The sequence below is a fragment of the Hyaloscypha bicolor genome (genome assembly GCF_002865645.1).
Source record: "Hyaloscypha bicolor E unplaced genomic scaffold K444scaffold_16, whole genome shotgun sequence".
NCBI lineage: Eukaryota > Fungi > Ascomycota > Leotiomycetes > Helotiales > Hyaloscyphaceae > Hyaloscypha > Hyaloscypha bicolor.
In genome coordinates, this window is record NW_020194518.1 from 590,455 (window position 1) to 610,173 (window position 19,719).

At 48.8% G+C, this 19,719-nt stretch overlaps 8 protein-coding genes across 8 annotated transcripts; 3 read left to right on the forward strand and 5 right to left on the reverse strand.

The window, feature by feature from the left end:
• Nucleotides 1–99: 99 nt before the first annotated feature.
• K444DRAFT_177224 (putative 37S ribosomal protein S5, mitochondrial) lies at nt 100–1,636 on the reverse strand. Its single transcript, XM_024870784.1, has 2 exons — nt 490–1,636; nt 100–440 (listed from the first exon to the last, which is right to left on the reverse strand). The coding sequence occupies exons 1-2, from the start codon at nt 1,580–1,582 to the stop codon at nt 223–225; spliced, it is 1,311 nt and encodes a 436-aa protein (XP_024742218.1). The 5' UTR covers nt 1,583–1,636; the 3' UTR covers nt 100–222.
• A 1,234-nt stretch (nt 1,637–2,870) lies between these two features.
• On the forward strand, nt 2,871–6,752 carry K444DRAFT_650192 (magnesium-translocatin; the record flags this gene model as incomplete). The annotated part of the gene is made up of 9 exons (XM_024885622.1): nt 2,871–2,898; nt 2,948–3,503; nt 3,553–3,704; nt 3,755–3,876; nt 3,932–4,147; nt 4,195–4,782; nt 4,904–5,298; nt 5,347–5,583; nt 6,371–6,752. 9 exons carry the CDS (start codon nt 2,871–2,873, stop codon nt 6,750–6,752), a joined length of 2,676 nt encoding a protein of 891 aa, XP_024742219.1.
• Nucleotides 6,753–7,041: 289 nt separating this feature from the next.
• Nucleotides 7,042–8,000, forward strand: K444DRAFT_659570 (uncharacterized protein). Its single transcript, XM_024886365.1, has 2 exons — nt 7,042–7,132; nt 7,190–8,000. The coding sequence occupies exon 2, from the start codon at nt 7,247–7,249 to the stop codon at nt 7,724–7,726; it is 480 nt and encodes a 159-aa protein (XP_024742220.1). The 5' UTR covers nt 7,042–7,132; nt 7,190–7,246; the 3' UTR covers nt 7,727–8,000.
• Nucleotides 8,001–8,536: 536 nt separating this feature from the next.
• On the reverse strand, nt 8,537–10,221 carry K444DRAFT_518843 (MFS multidrug transporter-like protein; the record flags this gene model as incomplete). The annotated part of the gene is made up of 2 exons (XM_024873901.1): nt 8,537–9,743; nt 9,791–10,221. 2 exons carry the CDS (start codon nt 10,219–10,221, stop codon nt 8,537–8,539), a joined length of 1,638 nt encoding a protein of 545 aa, XP_024742221.1.
• A 680-nt stretch (nt 10,222–10,901) lies between these two features.
• On the reverse strand, nt 10,902–13,301 carry K444DRAFT_581382 (DEAD-domain-containing protein). Its single transcript, XM_024877746.1, has 3 exons — nt 13,002–13,301; nt 11,876–12,955; nt 10,902–11,827 (listed from the first exon to the last, which is right to left on the reverse strand). The coding sequence occupies exons 1-3, from the start codon at nt 13,245–13,247 to the stop codon at nt 10,955–10,957; spliced, it is 2,199 nt and encodes a 732-aa protein (XP_024742222.1). The 5' UTR covers nt 13,248–13,301; the 3' UTR covers nt 10,902–10,954.
• Nucleotides 13,302–14,346: 1,045 nt separating this feature from the next.
• On the forward strand, nt 14,347–15,599 carry K444DRAFT_519204 (FtsJ-domain-containing protein; the record flags this gene model as incomplete). Its single annotated transcript, XM_024873931.1, has 2 exons — nt 14,347–14,419; nt 14,500–15,599. 2 exons carry the CDS (start codon nt 14,347–14,349, stop codon nt 15,597–15,599), a joined length of 1,173 nt encoding a protein of 390 aa, XP_024742223.1.
• A 316-nt stretch (nt 15,600–15,915) lies between these two features.
• Nucleotides 15,916–16,991, reverse strand: K444DRAFT_519226 (mitochondrial carrier; the record flags this gene model as incomplete). Its single annotated transcript, XM_024873933.1, has 2 exons — nt 15,916–15,964; nt 16,018–16,991. 2 exons carry the CDS (start codon nt 16,989–16,991, stop codon nt 15,916–15,918), a joined length of 1,023 nt encoding a protein of 340 aa, XP_024742224.1.
• Nucleotides 16,992–17,352: 361 nt separating this feature from the next.
• Nucleotides 17,353–18,315, reverse strand: K444DRAFT_177299 (uncharacterized protein). The gene has a single exon (XM_024870785.1). The coding sequence runs from the start codon at nt 18,036–18,038 to the stop codon at nt 17,496–17,498; it is 543 nt and encodes a 180-aa protein (XP_024742225.1). The 5' UTR covers nt 18,039–18,315; the 3' UTR covers nt 17,353–17,495.
• Nucleotides 18,316–19,719: the final 1,404 nt, after the last annotated feature.

The following is a 19,719-nucleotide window of genomic DNA, read 5'->3' on the forward strand; positions in this document are numbered from 1 at the left end:
GGACAAGGCAAAGGGCTGCCGCAGAGTGGGAACAATGAGTATGGACATATGATGGGAGCATTGGGGAAAACAAGGGATGCATGGCGTTTTAGAGGTTCGTTGATACCCAGGGATAGGAAGATAGGGGTGGACAATTGCAAGACACCGTGCCTTGACTCTGCTTCATGCTATTCTACGCCTTTCTATGCAAGTCCCGTACTCATACATACATGATATCTACATTTATACACGGCCTGCATAATACACTTTCCGTACATCTACAAGTTTCTTCCCCCTCCCCCGTGCTATCTCGTCCGGTATCCTTTGCTTGAGCAGCGCTTGATATGTAGCTTTCACGGTATTCATCTTGTTTCGAGATCGCGGTACTTTTGCGGCGAGATCATGGATTCCTGCCGCTCTAGCCATTTCAAAGATGAGATGTTGACAGCGTAGACCAAACCCTATGTAATATTAGCAAAAATTCAAGCACGAGTTTAGGTTCAAACATGCCTGGTGGTCTGCACATAAGCTTTACTTCTGCGGCAGATACTTTTCCTTCAACTTCTCCAAATATTGTTCGTTCTTCATATCGAGGAATAGGTTGCATGCTACGGATAGCAGCGATTTTGGCGTTGCTTGAGGTCTCCTCGGTCTCCTGTCCTTTCGCCTCTCCGATACCGAGTCTGCCATTTCCATTCCCAGCCACAGCAAGACAGTAAACACTCGCAATCTTCCCCAATCGCGTTTGATTGACAACCCGATGCTGGACCAATATTTTGACCTTGTATTCCAGGATCTGATCCAATGTCAGACCAGTCTGCTTGATCAATCGATTGTAAACCCCCTCGGGATCTCGTGGATCCGCATCGTCCTCGTCATCCTCTTTCTTGACTTGAGCCTTGGGTTGTTCATCGTTCAAGAACGTTCTAGGTAGGCCAGGAGCAAGCATGGAAGGAGTGTGCGCTCTCGGTATTGGGCCATTTGTGCCCATGTAATGGGGTACCCTGTCGTCTGCTTTCATCCACGCAATCCGATCGGAACCTGTCAGCCTTTCTTTTCGATCTTCGGCCTCCTCTTCTGTCTTCGGTGGAGGCATTTCCGCTTCGCGCACTGCCTGGTCATACTCCTTCTGCCAAGCGTCGCTGAACTCTTTGTCGGTCATGCGTCTGGCATTTGGATCAATTGGTCCCTCGTAAAGCTGGTCCCTATCCACCACAGGTCGTAGTTTACTCAGATCATCAAAGTACGGGAGCCCACCAATATCTGTGCGAATCACACCGCGCCTTTCGAGATCTTCGACATCGATTGCAGCCTCTCCAGCCAGGATCGCCTTGATCTGCCCAGGTGTATACCTCTTCTCCAGAGCTTCCAACTCCTCACTGGTATATTCCTTGAAGTTTTTGTCCTCCGGATCAGGAATCTCCATCTCAGAGCTTTCTTGATCAATGAGGTCCATCTTAGAAGCTTTCGCGCCAGGGAATTGAGGCCGTCGCTGTTCGTAGAGGTTAAGGGATGTGTGGAAGTTTCGACATCGCACTCGTGGTCGCGAACAGCGTATCGAGGAGCCGGAGAAGAGACATCTTACAGGCCGGAAGACGCTCATCACTGTCGTGGTATTTGCAGTCCTCCAAGAAGCTTCCAATGGCTCAATGCTGCTGGGTGTCTTCTCGCGTGAGGAGTACAACTTTCTTTTGAGGCTCGTCTCCCATGGTCACGTGAACCCAGAATTCATTTCAACGACAATTGATTTGTGATCCTGCTTCTTTTCATTTACCCACAACGAACGACGATATTTTGCATGTCGACTACGGCGGAATTTGTCGATCGTGTAATTTTGGGTGTTCTCTCAAAAGGTATTTGAAGTTGCATTCGTGTTCAAGGGCCTGCCTGAGGACAAGGATTCATTCTTTCATCTCAAATCTCATCACCCAATATATGATGGTCATTTGGTCAACCCATGGCTACGTCGAAGTTCCTTTCCTCCATTGTTTTAGTTTGTGTTCTATGTATTACGCTCATTCAATTCCCATTCTTTCAAAAAAATCAGACTTTGGTAGGGAAGAGATCTGGTCCTAGTAGCCGGCCCTGTTCAACGATGCTAGTTAGCCAACCTATCCTAAGCCATCAAAGACCGTTTGCTACGGTTTCATTACTGTTCTGTCCAAAGCCAATGACAGCAATATGCAATTTGAGATGCAAATTCAAATTATTTCATCAAAAATCGGTTTCGGGGAAGTCTCCTTCGATCATGAAGTTTTCAGTGAATAGTTCAGCTTCGTGCTTTAAAACTGTAGTTATTGGACCCATACAGCGGGTATGATGCAATTGTACGCAAAAGCGATGGTACCCTCAGCATTTTTCTCAGTAGCTACGCAATGTTTCCTTGCATTCCAGTATTTTGCCAGTGCTAATACCCCAAACCGTTACTACTCAAGCCTAAAGGAAGTCTTCAGCGGGACCCAAAGACGGCTCGTAACCTCGTTCAGCCTCTAGCTCAAGAGCCTAGAATTAGATTCTCAGCACGCCCTACCACTCAACATATTCTCCAATGTGTCAAATTTCTATGCTTTCTGTTTCTCTACAAACAGTTCGGGTACTTTCCGCACCATTACTTCATACTTGCTGCGAATTCTCGTAATTCTGCCTCCATATTAAAGGTCCGAATAACGCAGCCCGAAAACCCTACGAGGATTGTCCCTACGAAGATTGCCTCGGGCCTACAGAACTGGCGGCTCTGCGGTCCTCTTTCTTTGGGGATTCTCTGCCACAACCTACCCGACCGCCATAAGTCAATAAAAGACATCCTTTGCAATTCAACACGGCGCCATAGGTAGCCATTACTCAATAAGTCTGAGATGCTATCTTGGATTTGGTCGTCATGCCGATATTTTATGAACGGCTCTCCATGCTCAATCAGGAGTAAGCTCACAAAAGCGTCCCCTAAGTGTACAATGACTCAATATTTCAGGAAGGCCACCGCCAAGAAACAAGCCTAGCAACAATGAGCTCGATATCAAGACTTTCTCCTTCACCCCAGTCGACGAAGCGATCTGCCAACTAAATTCCCATCGTTATGGGCTCACAGCAGAGGTCTCGGCTTCACGATTAGTGGAATATGGCGAAAATATCCTGTCCACCAAGAAACCTCCGACCCGGCTAATGATCGCAGTTAGGTCTTTTTGTGCCTGGTTCAACATCTTGTTGCTCATTGTTGCAATTATGTCTGCGATCAGTCAACCTCCCGACTGGAGCTCGTTCACGATTGTCATGATCACAATAGTGCTTGCATCGTGCATACAATTCTTCCAGGACTGTGCTGGAACTGCTGCTGCAATAAAGCTCCAAGCTGCTATCCTAACAACTGTCTGTGTCAGGAGATTTGAGTCTGCTGAGAGCCACAATAATGTAATGATTGATCAGAAGCATTTGGTGCCAGGGGATATCTTATGTGTTGACCCAGGGGATACAATTCCAGCAGATTGCATTGTTATCGAGGCAGATGATCTCTCAATCAGTCAGTCTAGGTAAGAAACCGTGCCTCGCCCATAAAATCGACTCTGACTGATTCATTAGTCTTACGGGCGAGAGCGAACCTCAGCGGAAAACTTCTTCTTACCAAATGGGGGAGTATGGCACTGAAGCACTCGAACTAGAAAATGTTCTATATATGGGAACAAATGTGATTTCAGGGCACGGGGTTGCTCTGGTTGTCAAGACAGGGGATGGTACGAAACCCTGTAGTTCTTAAGGTTACCTAAATTCTTACTCTGTACAGATACCTATATTGCTAGAATCATGAAGCAGCTGAACCAGAGGCAACTTTTGACGGTGTTTCAACGAGGAATTCGACTTGTGACATGGATGATGCTTGGATTTATGGTCATCATGGTGCTTGTTGTAAGTTTTCGCTTAATTGCCATGAAGCAAAGTGCGTAGCTTATCGTGAGTACAGGTCATCCCCATAAAAGGGCTAAGCACCGGTAAATGGCTTGTTTCATTGATGTTCGCCTCAAGCATTGCAGCTGGGCTCGTGCCTGAGATGTTGCCCGTGATTGTCAATGCCAATCAAGCAAGAGGAGCATATGCGTTATTTAAGCGAGGAGCAATAGTTCAACGTCCGGATTCAGTCCAAAGCCTAGGTGCTTTGAGCATTTTATGCAGTGATAAGGTTAAAAAAAGGGGCGGTTATCATCATACAATGCTTACTGGTTACAGACTGGAACCTTAACTAACGATGAAGTCACCCTGAGCCATTGCATTGATCCGCTGGGCAACGACAGCTCGTCGGTTTTGCTTTTAGCACAGACCAATGCTATGAGTCAAAGTGGCAAGAAGAACGCAATCGATGCCGCAACCCTGACGCACGCTGCCGAGACCGAAAAGATGGAAGGATTAGGGACCAAGATTGCCGAGATCCCTTTCACATTTGAAGCACGGAAAGCGAGTTGCGTCACACGAACAAATTCTGGCAGAATGATTCTGACCTGCAAAGGAGCTTTCGAAGAAGTGTTGTCAGTTTGCTCCTCTATTCGAATAGCGGGAGACGTTCTCCAAATTAATGAGAAACGCCTCGATCTCGTGAGAAGAGTTCGGAGATTCAACGCAGATGGCTACCGAGTGATTCTCGTGGCGACAAGAGATATTTCTAAGTGTTATCGAGATGACGGTGCTTTCAATTTCCAAGGTCTCGACACCGATTTGACAGTCGAAGGGCTTCTGACTTTTCTGGATCCGCTTAAGGATGATGCAAAATCTTCGGTGGCTCGATTGCAAGAACTTGGAGTTGATACTCGAATTCTTACTGTACGTGTTAGGAAAGAATCCTTTCTTGTTTCTGGCCGTCTCCCACTTTCCCCCAATACAATTGTACCAGTGGCCGCGAAACAACATCTACTGAGCAATTGCTGACTCGTCCATTGCTTAGGGCGATAATCTGGGTGTTGCTTTGAAAATCTGCCGTGATCTTAATCTTGTCCAGCAAACGGATGAGGTCTCCGAAGCCATTACAGGCGCCGAGTTGGCAAAACTGGAAGACACGGACGATTTTCACAAAACGATCAAACACTGCAAAGTTTTTGCCAAACTGACACCTATCCAGAAAGGGCAGGTCATTGATAGCTTGAAGCTTCAAGGAGAAGTTGTGGGGATGCTCGGAGATGGCATTAACGATGCTATTGCCCTAAGAAAGGCGGATGCTGGCATATCTGTTCACACAGCCACCAACGTTGCCGAAGATTCTGCCGACATTCTGCTGATGGACAAGAACCTTTCCATAATCATCTATTGCGTTGTTATAGGACGTACCACTCAAGGCAATACGTGAGTCTTTCGTGCTTGGTGCTATAGTGGGTTACTAACAGCCCATAGGATCAAATATCTGAAGATGGCGCTCGCATCTAGTTTTGGCAATACCGTCAGCATTTTGGCTTCTACTGCATGGCTCCCATTTAGTGCAATGAGTGCAACCCAGCTGCTGGTCCAAAACCTTTTGTTCGACACATCGCTGTCCACTCTTCCTTGGGACACGGTAGATGAAGAATACCTCGCTGTGCCTCAACCATGGCGGATTTGGGATATACTCAGATACGAAGATCATGGCATAAAGTATCGGGAATACAGGGCATTATTTTATGAAGGCCACTAAATGCCCTGTAAGGTCTTACTTTAATCTCCCTGTAGCTAGTCCTAGTTCCCTGTAAGCCCTGTAAGGGTCCCCTGAAATGTGGCTTACCTCGCTAAACCTCCGATTTCGATTATTTTTTGATCAGTTCGATTCTATCTTATAAAAATAACTATCTAATATATAATCACTTTCTCTTGGCCCTTGTTCCTACCTTCTTTATACTTATTCCCCCCTTATCTCCTTTACATAATCAGGAATTGCTGCAATCCACTCTTGAATCTTGCTCTGGGGAAGGTCTTCCCAGCATTTCTCCCACCTCACTCTCAGCTTCTTTCTATTACTAGTAGGTCCCCGCTTGGTAGTCTCCTTTTTCATCCAAAACCAGGCTTTCTCAATTGCATTGAGATCAGGTGAGTTTCCTGGCCAAAGTATCTTTATAATCTTCATTAGAATTCAGAACAAAGTGTGTATAGAGAGGTGTGCATTAGGGTTAATTATCCCCCCTTTACTCGCTACTAATTAGTGGACTCGCCTATATTTATGGGCGTTTGGGGGCGTTCAGTACCTGTCAAGCTGCATAAGCCCATATTAAGCCTTCAGGGCACTTTTAGTAAGCTTATAGGGGCTTACAGGGAACTAGGACTAGCTACAGGGAGATTAAAGTAAGACCTTACAGGGCATTTAGTGGCCTTCATAAAATAATGCCCTGTATTCCCGATACTTTATGCCGTGATCTTCGTACATCGTCCTCATTGGTCCCGTAACAAGTACAATTGATTTCGCTACATTCTTTCTAAACTGGTTCTACTATGGCCTTCGGTCTGGGACGGACATTGGGGCTATCAAGGCTTTCCAATCCAACTGGTTTCTGCAGGGGATTTTGAGCCAAACCCTCATGGTCCACATCCTTCGCACCGGCAAACTCCCATTCGTTCGCAGCCATTCCGCCAGATCGGTCTATATCAGCACATTCCTGGTCTCTGCTGTGGGAATCTTGATAGTCTATATCCCCCCTATTGCGAACACTTTGCAGATGGTCGGACCCAAGGGAATGTTCGACTTAATTCTCCTTGGTTTGTTAGTTTCGTTTTCGGTGATCCTTGAATTGTGTAAGATGCTTTACATCGAACTGTTCAAGAGGTGGCTATAGAGGCGTTTCCAAACAGAGCGGTAAGGTGGTAACAATGAGGTTTGGCTTCAAATGTTTTGTTCAAAAAGATATGCTAGTAAATATTTCCTTTCGAGTCTTATAGGTCCAGAATAAATAGATTAATCCTCCCTAATGCAGCGCCTTGCATATATTGTTTTCATCTCGCGACGTGTTAATTGGACAACGGGTTCGCCGAACTGCTCACCGAGTAGCAAATCGGCACCACTGCATGCAGACCTGTTCAGCCCTACGATTTGAGAACAAGATCGGGACGGCACATCTCCACAACCTCGCTCGCACATCCTCATCACAAGGTTATCTTCTTTAGATCAATATCACAACCTGCAAACATCACATCTGAATGACTTAAAGGTTACGAGGTTAGCAGTCGATTAAAATGACCATATTTGAGAACGAACTGTTAACAAAGCTACAAGGAATACATCTGCAGCATCCCGCTTCAATAGATTGCCTCCACGACGACGACGACAATCATGAATGATGCAAACCCGCCCCCATGGGACAGACAAGATCCCGCCCGGGGAGCGCAACGAGGGGCGCCACTGTCCATTACGACCTCAAGACCCCAAATCGATGGGAGTCGTGCTGGCCAATACCAGGCAGACCAGAATTTTGCACAGCCACGCTCCTCGGGCCCTTACCGAACAACTAGTGACCCGTTTCCACCACCATCCCCTGCACAACGAGGCGCCGCTACGAGAGCCTCGTCAGGGGATGTGCCAAAGTCGGCTGGCTATACTGATAGCAGTTTGCGGTTTCTGAAGGGTGGTAAGGGTGATAAGGGTGATAAGAGTCCGTCGTCGAGTAGGAGTGACAAAGGGGACAAGGCAAGAAGGAGGCACTCTTCTAATAACTATACGGAGTGTGGGAGACATGGGGATGATTGGTTGTTTGGAGGGTTCTCTGTCTCCGACTCGGTGAAGAAGTTGTGGGAAAGGGACAAGAAGTCTTGAAAAGGTGAACATGGTATCGGGGAAGGGTCGTGGTCATAAGTGGTATTTTGGTGCGAATTTTCTCTGACAAATTGTGGTAATCTCATTCTGCAGGGAGCGGGAAAGTTCTTGATAGAGAGAAAGTGGTACAAATTGCATAAGTTATCTCAGGTGTGAAGGATGTTGAAGGTCGAGTTTGTTTTATATCACGAATCAGATTGTCCCTGGTGGAGATCGGTACATAATAATTCACGGCAGAAAGAAGATCACAATAATCAAGTTACTCGAGTTACTCATTCAACCATCAACCACATCATGGAAGTGAGGGTTGAGAAGCTTTTGGACCATGAACCAGCCAATCAGCCGACAAGACATTGCTTCAATACGTTGTCAAGGCCGTCACTTCCTAAGCAAGTCTATTCCACCGAGGATCATCTAATCAAGAAAGACGCATATGCTGTAAGATTTCCTGGCAAGGGGGAGAGGGGGGTTGCTGTGCCAAGACATCGGTTGCACAAGTGGCTCCCCTTTCCTTCATTTTTCGCAGCCTAGGAAATTAGATTGGGCAGTCAGGACCCACAACGCAGACTTCGAAGCTCACCAGGTGGTATTATTCTTGCTTTTCAAGTTTTGATAAACAGCAAGATGACCCAGGCACAACGGGAACAACACAAATGCACCAGATTGAGACCTTACTCTCTGAACCCTCGAATGCATACTTATTGAGCTTAGAAACTTTCGCTAACTTGAACATCTGTGTGCAGTAGCTTTGCACCAATATTTCCAAAGATAAATATAGAGGCAAGACAACCTATCTCCGCTGGAGTTGTCTCACTTCTTTAGTTCCACTTGAGCCTGCATTTCCACATCACTTTCCACGGCTTCTCCAGTCTCGCTCCCGCTCATATCTGGAGATGGTGGCTTCTCCTCAGGTCGTGTCAAACCCTTGTCCTTAATTAAAAAGCTCAACGCCAAACAGGACCCCATGAGTGGTACCCACATATAGAAGACACCTTTCGAAGCGCTCATGTATGCATCCAATACCTCACTCTGCTGAACTGTAGATAAGGTTGGTAAATCTGGTACTCGTAGAATTGATGCGAGGATGGAGCTTTGGATGCCTGCAGGCAGCGGTACCGACAACGAGTCCAGTGATTTGCTCAAGACATTTGAGAAGACAGCTGATGACAAGGCTAGCCCTAGGGAGCCACCCAAGGCCCTGAGAAAATTCCGAGCACTGATGACCACAGCTCGATCGCGCTTCAAGGAATGTGCCTGGGCAGCTACAAGAGTAGGCTGGAACACAAAGCCAACCCCAGCGCCCTCAATGGTCAGGAAGACAACAATTTTCCACTTCGGCGTGCTCCTATCAAACAGTAGGACCAGACCACAACCAAGGGTCCATAAGACATATCCACTCCAGATGATCTCGCCATACCTCTTCGTTCGTGAAACGTATTGACCAGAGAGAATGGAGAAGACCGACTGCCCGGCAACGAAAGGAATCGTCAATACTGCCGAGAGCAGTGGCGAGAATTGCCTGGCATTCTCGTAGTAAATAGGCAGGTAGTAGAGATGTGAGTAATAAACGATGCCGAAGAGTAGGTTTTGTACTAGTATTGCGCAGACCGCTGGGATTTTGAATAGATGCAATGGCAACATAGGCATCACTGCAATTTTCCACTCCACGATGACAAAGAGGACCATGCAAATTCCGCCCAGTGTGAGCATGGAGATGACCATCGGGCTATCCCATTCGAAGTAGGTACCTCCACCAGAAATTGGAATGAGAAGGAGCATGACAGCCGAAGAGCTCAGAACCACTCCATAATAGTCGATAACCTTGAGCTTGGTTTTCATGTCTCCATGGACCTTACTCGGAGGAAGAGTGAATGCGACCAAGACTCCAGCAAGGACCGCTAGAGGGCAGATACACCAGAAGAGAGCACGCCATGTTGCTGTCTGGATAAACGCAGCAGCCAAAAATGGTCCAATTGTGTTCCCAAGGCCGACACAGCTACCCAGAATACCCTGATATCTGAAAATGGTGAGCATGTTCCGAAACGTCAGACTTCTCGTACGTACTTTCCACGATTTTCAAGTGTTACTATGTCCGATACAATCATCATCGCGAGGGCTGTAATCCCTCCATTTCCAACACCTGATATGCCTCTGAAGACATACAGTTGAGGTCCCGTTTTTGCAAATGAGCATAATAAATCGCCAAGAGCCAGTAATCCAACGGATGAGAGAAACACAACCTTTCGGCCTAGTATGTCGGACAGACGTCCATACAAAACTTGGAAGACTGTATTTGCGATCAAGCTCGATGTTCCCGCCCATGAAATAGTTGTTGCCGCATGCAAATCTGCTCCGATAGTGGGTAAGGCTATCCCAATTGAATTTTGATCAATGAATGATACAAGTAGACCAAAAGAAAGACTACAGAAGACAACTATAAGCTGCGCCTTCGGGAGGATGTTGGTATCGATCCGAACCAAATCATTGCCCGACATTTCAAGTGCATTGTTCAAAATAGAATGTGTTCAGTACAGTACACATAAGCTGGGATTGAGAATACTAAAGTCTGGAAGCATTTCACTTCTTCTCATTTCCAGCACAAGTCCGAAGGAAAAGGAAGAAAAGTCTTCTATGCCGAGAGAAAACTTTAACAGGGAAGAGAACGGCTAAGTCGGCCCATCATAGATCGCTGGCTCTTGGATCCACAATTTTGACAGCAACTGACAGCGAATCTGCTTGATAAGACTCCTTCATAGCATCCCAACCGCGTCCACTGGAACACAACGCTTTCACGAAAGCGGCCCACTGCTATCGCAGTTCCGTACCATGATTTCATCGTTCCGTGGCGTCATGATGCCTTTCATCGGAGCGCCGCCGCGGTCATTTTTTCTGATCTCCGACCAAGATTCACCTCAAGAGTGGGGGTCTGGGAAAGGAGGCGAACTTGTGGTGCTGGATGATACCTGTGAGAAATTAAAATTATGAGAGGGTGGAGATCGAAATTCCATGTGTTGTGGAACAGGAGCGAAACTTGATGAGAGAAGATGAAGAGTGGCGGCCGAGAAAGCGACTTCTCCAAGTGCACGCAGAAAGGGGTTGGGATGACTCAGCCCTCTACTCCCGAGAGAGGTTCAAAATTGAAGGCTCTCTAAGCAAATGCTGAGAAGGTGTATTTGCCGTCACGATGCATTTTATTGTAAGGAGAGCCTTTGATGTTTTCTGTATCGACTATGTGTCGTCCATACCAATGCCGTCAACCTTCCCAAGAAAATCTCCCTTGGCTCCTTTCAACAGCTCATTAATATCAACCGTACCAGCTGTCAAGTATCTTTCACTCACTCCTACATTGACACGTTGCGCCAACAAACTCTTCAGCTCGCCACGCAATGCACCCAACTCTCCCTTGGTCAGCGCTCTTGCCTCTTTCTCCTTCAATTTCCTCCCCGTTCCCCTTCCTTTCCTTCCTCCACCTAAAGCCTCAAACTCCTCGCTGTCATAATCAACACCAAGCTCCTCAGCTGCGTTCTTCACCCAATCATCATCATGTCCCTTTTTCTCCTTCGCCAAAGTACTGTCCGCAATCTTCTTTGCTAACGTTACCCTCGGCTTTAATCGTGCGACAACTTTGCGGTCCATATCCAATGATCTCATGTAATACTTAGATTTGTTGCCTCCTCCAGCAATAGCGTTCTGTGCATGAACCTTGGCAACAAGTCTGCGCATTCCAACAACCTCTTCGGGAGCACATATTAAAATGCTGGTACCAGAAGCCTCTGCTCGAGCTGTTCGTCCTGATCGATGCACATACATATCTGCCGCTCGAGGCAGATGGTAGTGTATCACCAAATGTACACCTCCAATGTCGAGACCTCGGGCGGCAACATCGGTAGCAACAAGGATCGATCCAGTCGCCTTTGGCGATGAGAAACGCTCAATGGACCGCATTCGAGCCTTTTGAGCCATCTGGGAATGCAGCGCATGTGCTGGAAGGTTGAGGTTCTGAAGCATAGGAGTGAGACGCCGGACAGAATGAATCGAATTTGTGAAGATTAAGGTCCGTTGATTCGGATGATAAAGAAGGAGAGCATATAAGTACAGATCCTAGAAAGCTATCAGCAAGAGCAGGGTCATCAAAGAAGTTAGTCGTACCTTTTCAGTCCCTGCACATTCAACCATGCCTTCTTTCAATTTCTCTGCCATTTGTGATATTGGATTGACATCAACGAATTTTGGATTGTCCTCACGGAAGTTGAGCTTCTTGAGGAGATACTCCATAGATTCGCTTTCGTCTATTAGACCCTGCTTCCCCTTTCCCACCAACTTCTGCTGCAACCCTTTGTGGAAAGTGGCCGAGAATACCAAAGTTTGTCGAGAGGAAAGCTTTTCTACCTCGTCTTCATCGGGGTCCTCTTGTCGGTCCAGGGCACCCAAAATCTCCTCGGCTTCTTTGAAATGCCCTTCAGTCAAAAGTCTATCTGCCTCATCGATGACCAAAAATTTAATTTCCCTCAAGGAAGCTGTCAACTCTCTGCTCCCACTCATGACCTCCCAAAGACGTCCCGGTGTGCCAATAACAATATCCGCTTTTGCAAGTTGACGCTGCTGCTTTTGGACTGACAATCCACCAGTGACAGCTGCTACATAAGGAGCATTGGAAAGCCCTTTGCATAGAGCCGTGATATGCCCTGTCAATTGGTGAGCTAATTCCCTAGTAGGCGACAAAATTAATGCCGTGGGAGGCCGCGAATCTTCCTCCTCATCTTCAGCTAACTCCCCGTAAGCCTCAATCCAGCTCTCAAGTATAGGAATTCCGAATGCTAGTGTTTTCCCAGATCCTGTGGAAGCTTTCCCTACAACATCATGTCCTGCCAGGATTTCCGGAATGGCAGCAGATTGTATAGGCGTTGGTTTCACAAAGCCCATCTTCGACAACGCAGAAAGTGTATCGGGAGAGAGGTCCAAATCTTCCCATGCGGAGACGTCGGTTCCCTCCTCGGCAGCATCTTCTTCGAGAGCTTTGAATACATTGGTTTCAAGGTCGAGAGGCTTGGATTTTTCTTCTTTCGTCTCTTGCTTCTTGGCTTTCTCTTTCTTGGTCTTCTTCTCCTTCACCGGTTTCGCTAGATCCGGGATGTCTGGCTGAGCTTCTGCCGCTTTTGGTGCCAAATCACCATCACCGAAACCCTTGAATTCATCCTCATCATCGGCCATTTGCGTCACTGCTGTCACCTAAAGAGGGTAAGTCCTTGATCTCTTGCCAGTCAACGGTACGTACAAATTTGACAGTATCTCCTTCCCGAATTACTTCAACGCCCTCTACCTCTTCGAGACCAAAAAATCCTTCGGCATCCTCAAACATATCAGGCATTTCGACCTCGTTCCATGGCAGCGCATCCAATGCTACTGCTCTTTTCCCAACCTTTGCAGTGCCATTCTTGACAGGCTCGATTTTCTGGCGTTTTTTGGACCGCTGACTTGCTTTTGACACGGGCCTAGCCCGCTTCTTCTGTTCTGGAGCCATGGGGAATCTGCGAACAAGGTATCTCGAGTGATGGCTGAGGTATATGGCCTGGCGTTTATTAGAACATCATCTGTGAAGTCCCGCGAGAATTTCTTTGCAGGGGTCAGCCCCATATTTTTAGCGTTCCCGCCCCCTGTTTAGCGTTCTGAGAACCTTAGGCCTTCGCTCTCTCAACCTTCACTCAGGCCAGTCCTGAACTTGGTTTTAAAAGACCTTTTCTAGATTTCAAATTGCGTGGTCTAAGCAAGGCTAAGTACTTTGAAAGCTTTTATTGAACTCTACTTATCTCAGGGGTCTCCCAATCAATATCTTCTGCAATGTGAGCATTTTCTTAACCTCAGCCTGCTCTCCACTTCAATCCTTCTAAGTCTCCTTAACTATTCTCGAGGTATTCGACTCTTCACGTCTCCTTTTGACCTCATCTAGTCTTTACCAGTCAAGCAGATTCCGAACATTTTGGGCTGCCTCGTCACGCTGGCGCTCAAGTTCGCTTATTCTCCTTCTTTGAATGTACATCCACAAAGCTATTGCAAGGCTTCCTGGTAGAACGTATGTGAAATAAGTACTGCTACTACGAAATTTAGACATTGAATTGCACCCTAGGTGGTGGAACTCATGATGGATTGACTTCGCTGTCCTTTGGAGTTCTGCTGGGACTGTGTTTTTATAAATGTTGGAATATGATAATTAGAATTTTATGGTTTTGTTTGGGTTGATGAGGCGAAGAACGTAAGTTTTGAGTAAAAATAGTAGGGGTTTTGGACTGGGCTGGAGATTATCCAGGTATTTGGTTAGTTTGGTTGACGTTGTGGAAACGCAGCAAAGGTAAACTTATAAACCGCATGTTAAAACTCTGGGTTAAACGAATCCGGCTTGGGTTTATAAGAGCTTCAATATAATCTTCCTAATGAGGTCTTTCCGTAAAATTCTTCCAAAGCTACCGGTACTCCTGTGCCTTGTCGGCTGACTAATTCAGAACGACCCCTGTCTGCCAGCCCCGCGCTAGTGAAAAAGCCTTCTCAGCCTCGTTCCAGCGAACTCTCTTCTCCCACAATAGTACAGCAATGATAGCCAGGAGGTAACAGCAATTGTTCTCGCAATGGGAAAATCCTCGAAAGACAAGCGTGATGCTTACTACAGACTCGCAAAGGAGCAAGGATGGCGCGCACGGAGTGCCTTCAAACTCCTTCAGCTCGATGAAGGTACAACCAGCTATAACTCTCAATCGACCACCAACTAACTAATACTGCAGAATTCGACCTCTTTGCCGATGTAACACGAGTGGTAGATCTCTGCGCAGCGCCCGGAAGCTGGAGCCAGGTCTTATCTAGGGTCTTGATCAAAGGAGAGAAATTCGGACGTTCAGCATGGGAAGACAAGCAGGAGGTGTTGCGACAACAAATGCTCAAGATTTCCGGCGACAACACCGAGACTGAAGAAGCAAACGATGAGGTGGAAGACAAATCTGAAAAGGAGCCTGAACTCAAACCTCGAAAAGATGTCAAAATCGTTGCAATCGACCTACAGCCTATGAGCCCTCTCGAAGGCATCACGACCCTCCGCGCCGACATCACGCACCCCGCAACGGTACCCCTCCTCCTGCGCGCTCTTGACCCTACTTACGACCCCGAATCCAAGTCCCAGCATGCCTCACATCCCGTCGACCTCGTCCTATCAGACGGCGCGCCAGACGTCACCGGCCTGCATGATCTCGACATCTACGTGCAATCACAACTCCTCTTCGCCGCCCTCAACCTCGCACTCTGCGTCCTACGCCCTGGAGGGAAATTCGTTGCCAAGATATTCCGAGGCAGGAATGTGGATCTCTTATACGCACAACTGAAGATATTTTTCGAGAGAGTGGTTGTTGCGAAACCGCGGTCCAGTCGCGCGAGCAGTGTCGAGGCCTTTATCGTCTGCTTGAACTTCTCTCCTCCGGGGGGGTTTAAAGCTAGTCTTGAAGAGCCATTGGGTGTTGGAGACAAGCTGCCGAATATGGTTATGGCGAGAGTACGACAGGAGCCGATCATTGCTCGTACGTTCTTGCAAGACCCAAGTACTGGGTCCTGGTCTGGGTGTAAAGCCAAACCTCCCTTGGTTCAGAATGAGGATGGCGTGTTCGAGCTCAGTCTTTCTGAGGATGAAGAAGACGCGAGGCAGAATGGGAGGTGGATTGCTCCCTTCCTGGCTTGTGGGGATCTCTCTGCTTTTGATGCAGATGCTTCGTATCATTTATCAAAAGACAGAGTCACTCTGGATCCCGTGCAGCCTCCGACTGCACCTCCATACAAGCGCGCTCTCGAGATGAGGAAGGCTGCTGGAGGGGCCTATGGGAAGACAAACCTGAAGTGATCATTGCCACAAGTGTTTGATTTAAAGCGGGCATAGCGCGGCGTTCGGCAAACTATGGGATAGAAAGAAGGTCGTCATTGTTCAATTTCACACCTTAGTCCCATCAAGTCATCAAGTGAGACCTCCAGTGAAGATGAAATGAAGTATCTTCCGGATATGCTACCAAGAGATATATGTACTTGTCTAAAAGGAATAAGCACCCAACGATAGTCAGTGCCGAAAAACGACCACCAACTCCAATCAAACTTGCTCCAAGTTTGTGGTTGGAAGTATGCTACCATAACCAATTTTTCCTCCCACCCTCCAACATGCTGTATCACTTCGTGATGAAGCCAAGGTAGTCGGCCACGATTAAAGTTACCATCCTATTTACTTGCGTCAGAAACACGGTTCGTCAATTCAAGAAAGGGGAACTCACGCATGCGGTGCAATCCTCACGTAGTACGTACTAAACCCCCTATAAAACCTCAACAGCCCCTCATCCCTCGCTACCTTCTTAAAGCAATCCATCATCCCCTTATACGGCAGCGATCCATCTGGCGCCTTCTGCTGTTTCTGCAACCTCGTCTTCACAAAGTCAAACGGCAGACTGAAGAAACTCGCAAAGAAGCCCGCCACGGCACTCGCCGTCAAAGTCTGCGCCCTCGCCGACATGGACGTATCCTTCAAGCGCTGCTTCGCCTCCGAGAAGAAGGCCAATTGGCCGAAGTTCAGGGCCATGGCTCGCACAACTGTTGGCGCGGCACCGGCCCAGAGAGCACCGACTCCTTCGGACTTTGCAATGCTGCTCAAGGCGTCGATGACGGATTTGTAGTTCTTCCTTTGCGCTGCGGGCTTTAGACCGTCGGATTGCATACGGATGAGAGCCAGGTCTGCGGGGTTGCCAATCATTGCTGCCAGACCACCGGCTGATAGACCAGCTGCTGCGCGCTCTCTGAAGCCAATCTGATTGCCCTTCTCTTTCGCCCGCACGGTGAGCGAATTCATAAACGTGTCAAAGAAGCCAAGTCGAGCGGTTGTGTAGACCGCTTGCCGGAGGAGACCTGCTGAGAGGCCAGTGTAGAGATCCATTACTTTGCCCTGGGCGAGAATTTCCCTCGTCACTGATATGGGTGTTGGTTTTGGGCCCGTCCTGGCGCCCTCGCCGGCGAGCTGGAGACGCACTTTGATCATGTCGATCGGCTGGATGACTGTTGTTGCTACCATGCCTGCCGCCCCGCCGTTTATGAATGGGAGAGCGCCGCGCATGAACGGGGTGTGCAGGAAGTCATTTTTGGCAGCTATGGGGTCCGCCTTTGCGGTGTCTGCGATCCGCTTTGTGGCATCCATTGCCTCGGACGTCTTGTTCCGCGCTGCTTCAGCGGCTTGCTTGATGGAATTGGTGGTAGACATCGAGGGGGAGGAGATGGAGGAGGAGGAGGGGTGGTAGATGATAGTTAGGTCGAGCAGCTTGATGGCTATCGCCAGGGGAGAAAGCTGTTAGCCAGCCGAGCTTTGGTGGGAGAAAAAGAGACGCGGAGGACATGTTGAGAATATGAATGGATGTGTTTTGCTGAGCGTTGAAACTGGGAATGCAGCCCTGGTGAGAGGTGGGGCGCAACAGCAGGTTGATTGGCCTTGCCGCGCAGCATTGGGACGCGGGAGACGAGAATGGTATATGAAAAGCACCGAGACACGGCGGGATCGGACGGAGAAACAGAGAGATAGCCTTGGTAATTGAAGCAAGAGACGACAGAGGAATGGCCGAAGGGTCAACTCACTTGCGGTTGTCGCACTGGCACTCGCCGGTCCTTTCCTACCGAGCGCTCTGTCGCGTGGGTGATTGGTCTGACGTGGACTTGGACGTGGACTGGGGTTTATGAACCGAGAAGGTCTCAGGGGATGCTGCAGCCTTGTTTAGTGCGGCCGTGGGGGCATGGACGAAGTCGTCGACGAGATGGGCTCTGGTGTTGTTGATGAGGGAATAAAAAGGCGCGCGGTCAGAATAGAATTAAATATGTGCCTGTTGTGTTTTGCAGTGGTGGTGGGTGGCACTGGTGAGCAAAAGCCCTTCCCGTTGGCCCTTTGAGGGCATGCTTCCGTTGGAGGAGATGCGGGGTTGCCAGGCACGAGACATGGCCTGCGCAGGCTGGATGTTTGGGATCCAAAGGATTGCCATTGCGCTGACTGGATGCCGGGCCCGGGGAGGCAGGTCAATACACAAAGTGCGTTGGACGGAGAAGCCCGATCACCGCGCACACCCCTTCGCCCTGGAGAGCGATCAGGTGTTGGAGAGGCACGCCGCTGATGAGGAGGAGGGAGGGGGAGGAGGAAGGGGAGGAGGAGGAGGAGGAGCAGGAGAGGAAGAGGGCATCCCGATGGCCCTCCCTCTTCTCCGAGCAGACGGGAGGAGACCCCCGAGCAGCGAGAGGCTTCGTGAGCCGTGACGGCCATGGCCATGGCGACATCTTAGAAGTACTTCCACCGTCGGTTGAACTGATTGACTGCATTGGCTCTCGTGCAGCTGGGTTACACGAGAGCAAAGCTGGACAGGACCTCATCCTTGCCACTGTCTGGACTATCACTCTCACACTCGCTGACACGGTGGACGAGTTCATTCTGCCGCTGTGTGATCCGCTGAGGCTCCCTCGTGAAGCACTCGATGCTGTGTCCTCCGGTCTGCTCGTTGCCACGAGCATCTAGCACCCAGCACCCAGCATCCAGCATCTCGCATTGACGCTGGTTGTCATGGTTCCGTCTGTTATGGTGAAATGCGGGGTAAAAGATAAGCACTGCTTATCGCACCAAGGGAGCGCGGCCGGCGTCGATCGAGTTGGCGTGCAGCAGCTTCTTCCGTGTTGAAGGGACGAAGAGTCGAAGGGTCGATCCTCACTGAGCAGTGAAGTATCTTATTGTTTTTGTCCCAAGTGCCTTCTCATGTACAGTACGCTACCGCTCCGCTCCAGTTGCTGACCCAACATCCTGCCAAACAGTTCACCACGAGTTCACAACTCATGGACAGACCCGCACGTGCTTCTGATCGATCTCGGTTTGGGGCCATGGCTTGGCGTTTCCCGCCGCCTTGCTGTCACTCATCGGCCGGATTCTGTCTAGCTCCAAACTCGCTGCTCGTCCTCAATGCCTCGTCCGCCTCCAATTCCTTCTTGCCTTCCGGTCCCTTTTCGTGGTACCTAGGTGCTTTGAGACGAGACTTGTTTCTCTGTCACATTTGTCCGAGGTTGTCTCGAGTTTCATTTCCGCCGGCGGGTTGTATCGGATGAATCCAGGCGGAGCGCCCCACTCCTACCCGTGCAGTCACGTGATGACCTCAACAATCCACGTTCAAGGAGGCCAAAAGCAAAAAAAAGGGGGGGGGGAGGGGGAGGGGCATGATAAGCTGTTGCTTCACGGCCATTCTTCAATGCCAGGGGACTGCACCAGATTTCGAGCGAAATCGGTGCCTAGTTCCAAGTCCACCTCTACAGCAAGCGGCTGTTTGTGCCGGCACCCCTGAAGCCCCCCACGGACTTCCTACTTCAAGCAAACTTGTGGACGATGCCAATTCAACTTCAAACGCCTCCCCTTGGAATGGTATGCTGCGATCTAAGGGTCGGACGAGCCAGACACGAGCATATCGACCATGTGGTAATTGCAGAATGGAAGAGGACAAGCCTGCACACTGTACTCTCGCCCTCCATCATACTTCCTTCCTTTCAAGTCTCTCTTGTTGTTGGTTTACTGCCAACCTACGCTGACTAGGCAGCATGTCATGCCTTGAGAAGGCACGTCCTCATAGCAAGCGCTATCCGTGGACCGATGCTTTGTAAATGAACCAGTCTTGCCCAGAAACGTTGGGGAAGCACACACAAGTTGGCCTTGGAGAGCCTTCACCGCCCCGGAGAGCCTTCACGTCCCAAAGGAGAGCGAGATCCTCCTATTGCAAATCGGTTCCCTGGTCAACAATCTGGAAATCATGATCCCCATGCGCGAAATCTAGGCACAAGTGATGCCTCCGTTAAGAATTGACCGATCTTCAAGGTCACAGGGTCACGTTCTACCATTCACCGTTGACATTGTGGTTATTGGAGTTGCAGCAGTGTAACAGTTTTGTTGGCAATATTGTTGGTTTTAACATCAAGCG

Excerpts from the sequence above, each read along its gene's own strand:
- K444DRAFT_177224 (XM_024870784.1), bottom strand. The coding sequence starts at position 1,582 with ATGAGCGTCTTCCGGCCTGTAAGATGTCTCTTCTCCGGCTCCTCGATA. Across the intron at positions 441-489 it reads GCTTATGTGCAGACCACCAG|GGTTTGGTCTACGCTGTCAA; the intron begins GCATGTTTGAAC and ends AATATTACATAG.
- K444DRAFT_659570 (XM_024886365.1), top strand. The coding sequence starts at position 7,247 with ATGAATGATGCAAACCCGCCCCCATGGGACAGACAAGATCCCGCCCGG.
- K444DRAFT_581382 (XM_024877746.1), bottom strand. The coding sequence starts at position 13,247 with ATGGCTCCAGAACAGAAGAAGCGGGCTAGGCCCGTGTCAAAAGCAAGT. Across the intron at positions 12,956-13,001 it reads AAGGAGATACTGTCAAATTT|GTGACAGCAGTGACGCAAAT; the intron begins GTACGTACCGTT and ends TACCCTCTTTAG. Across the intron at positions 11,828-11,875 it reads AATGTGCAGGGACTGAAAAG|GATCTGTACTTATATGCTCT; the intron begins GTACGACTAACT and ends ATAGCTTTCTAG.
- K444DRAFT_177299 (XM_024870785.1), bottom strand. The coding sequence starts at position 18,038 with ATGGCCATGGCCGTCACGGCTCACGAAGCCTCTCGCTGCTCGGGGGTC.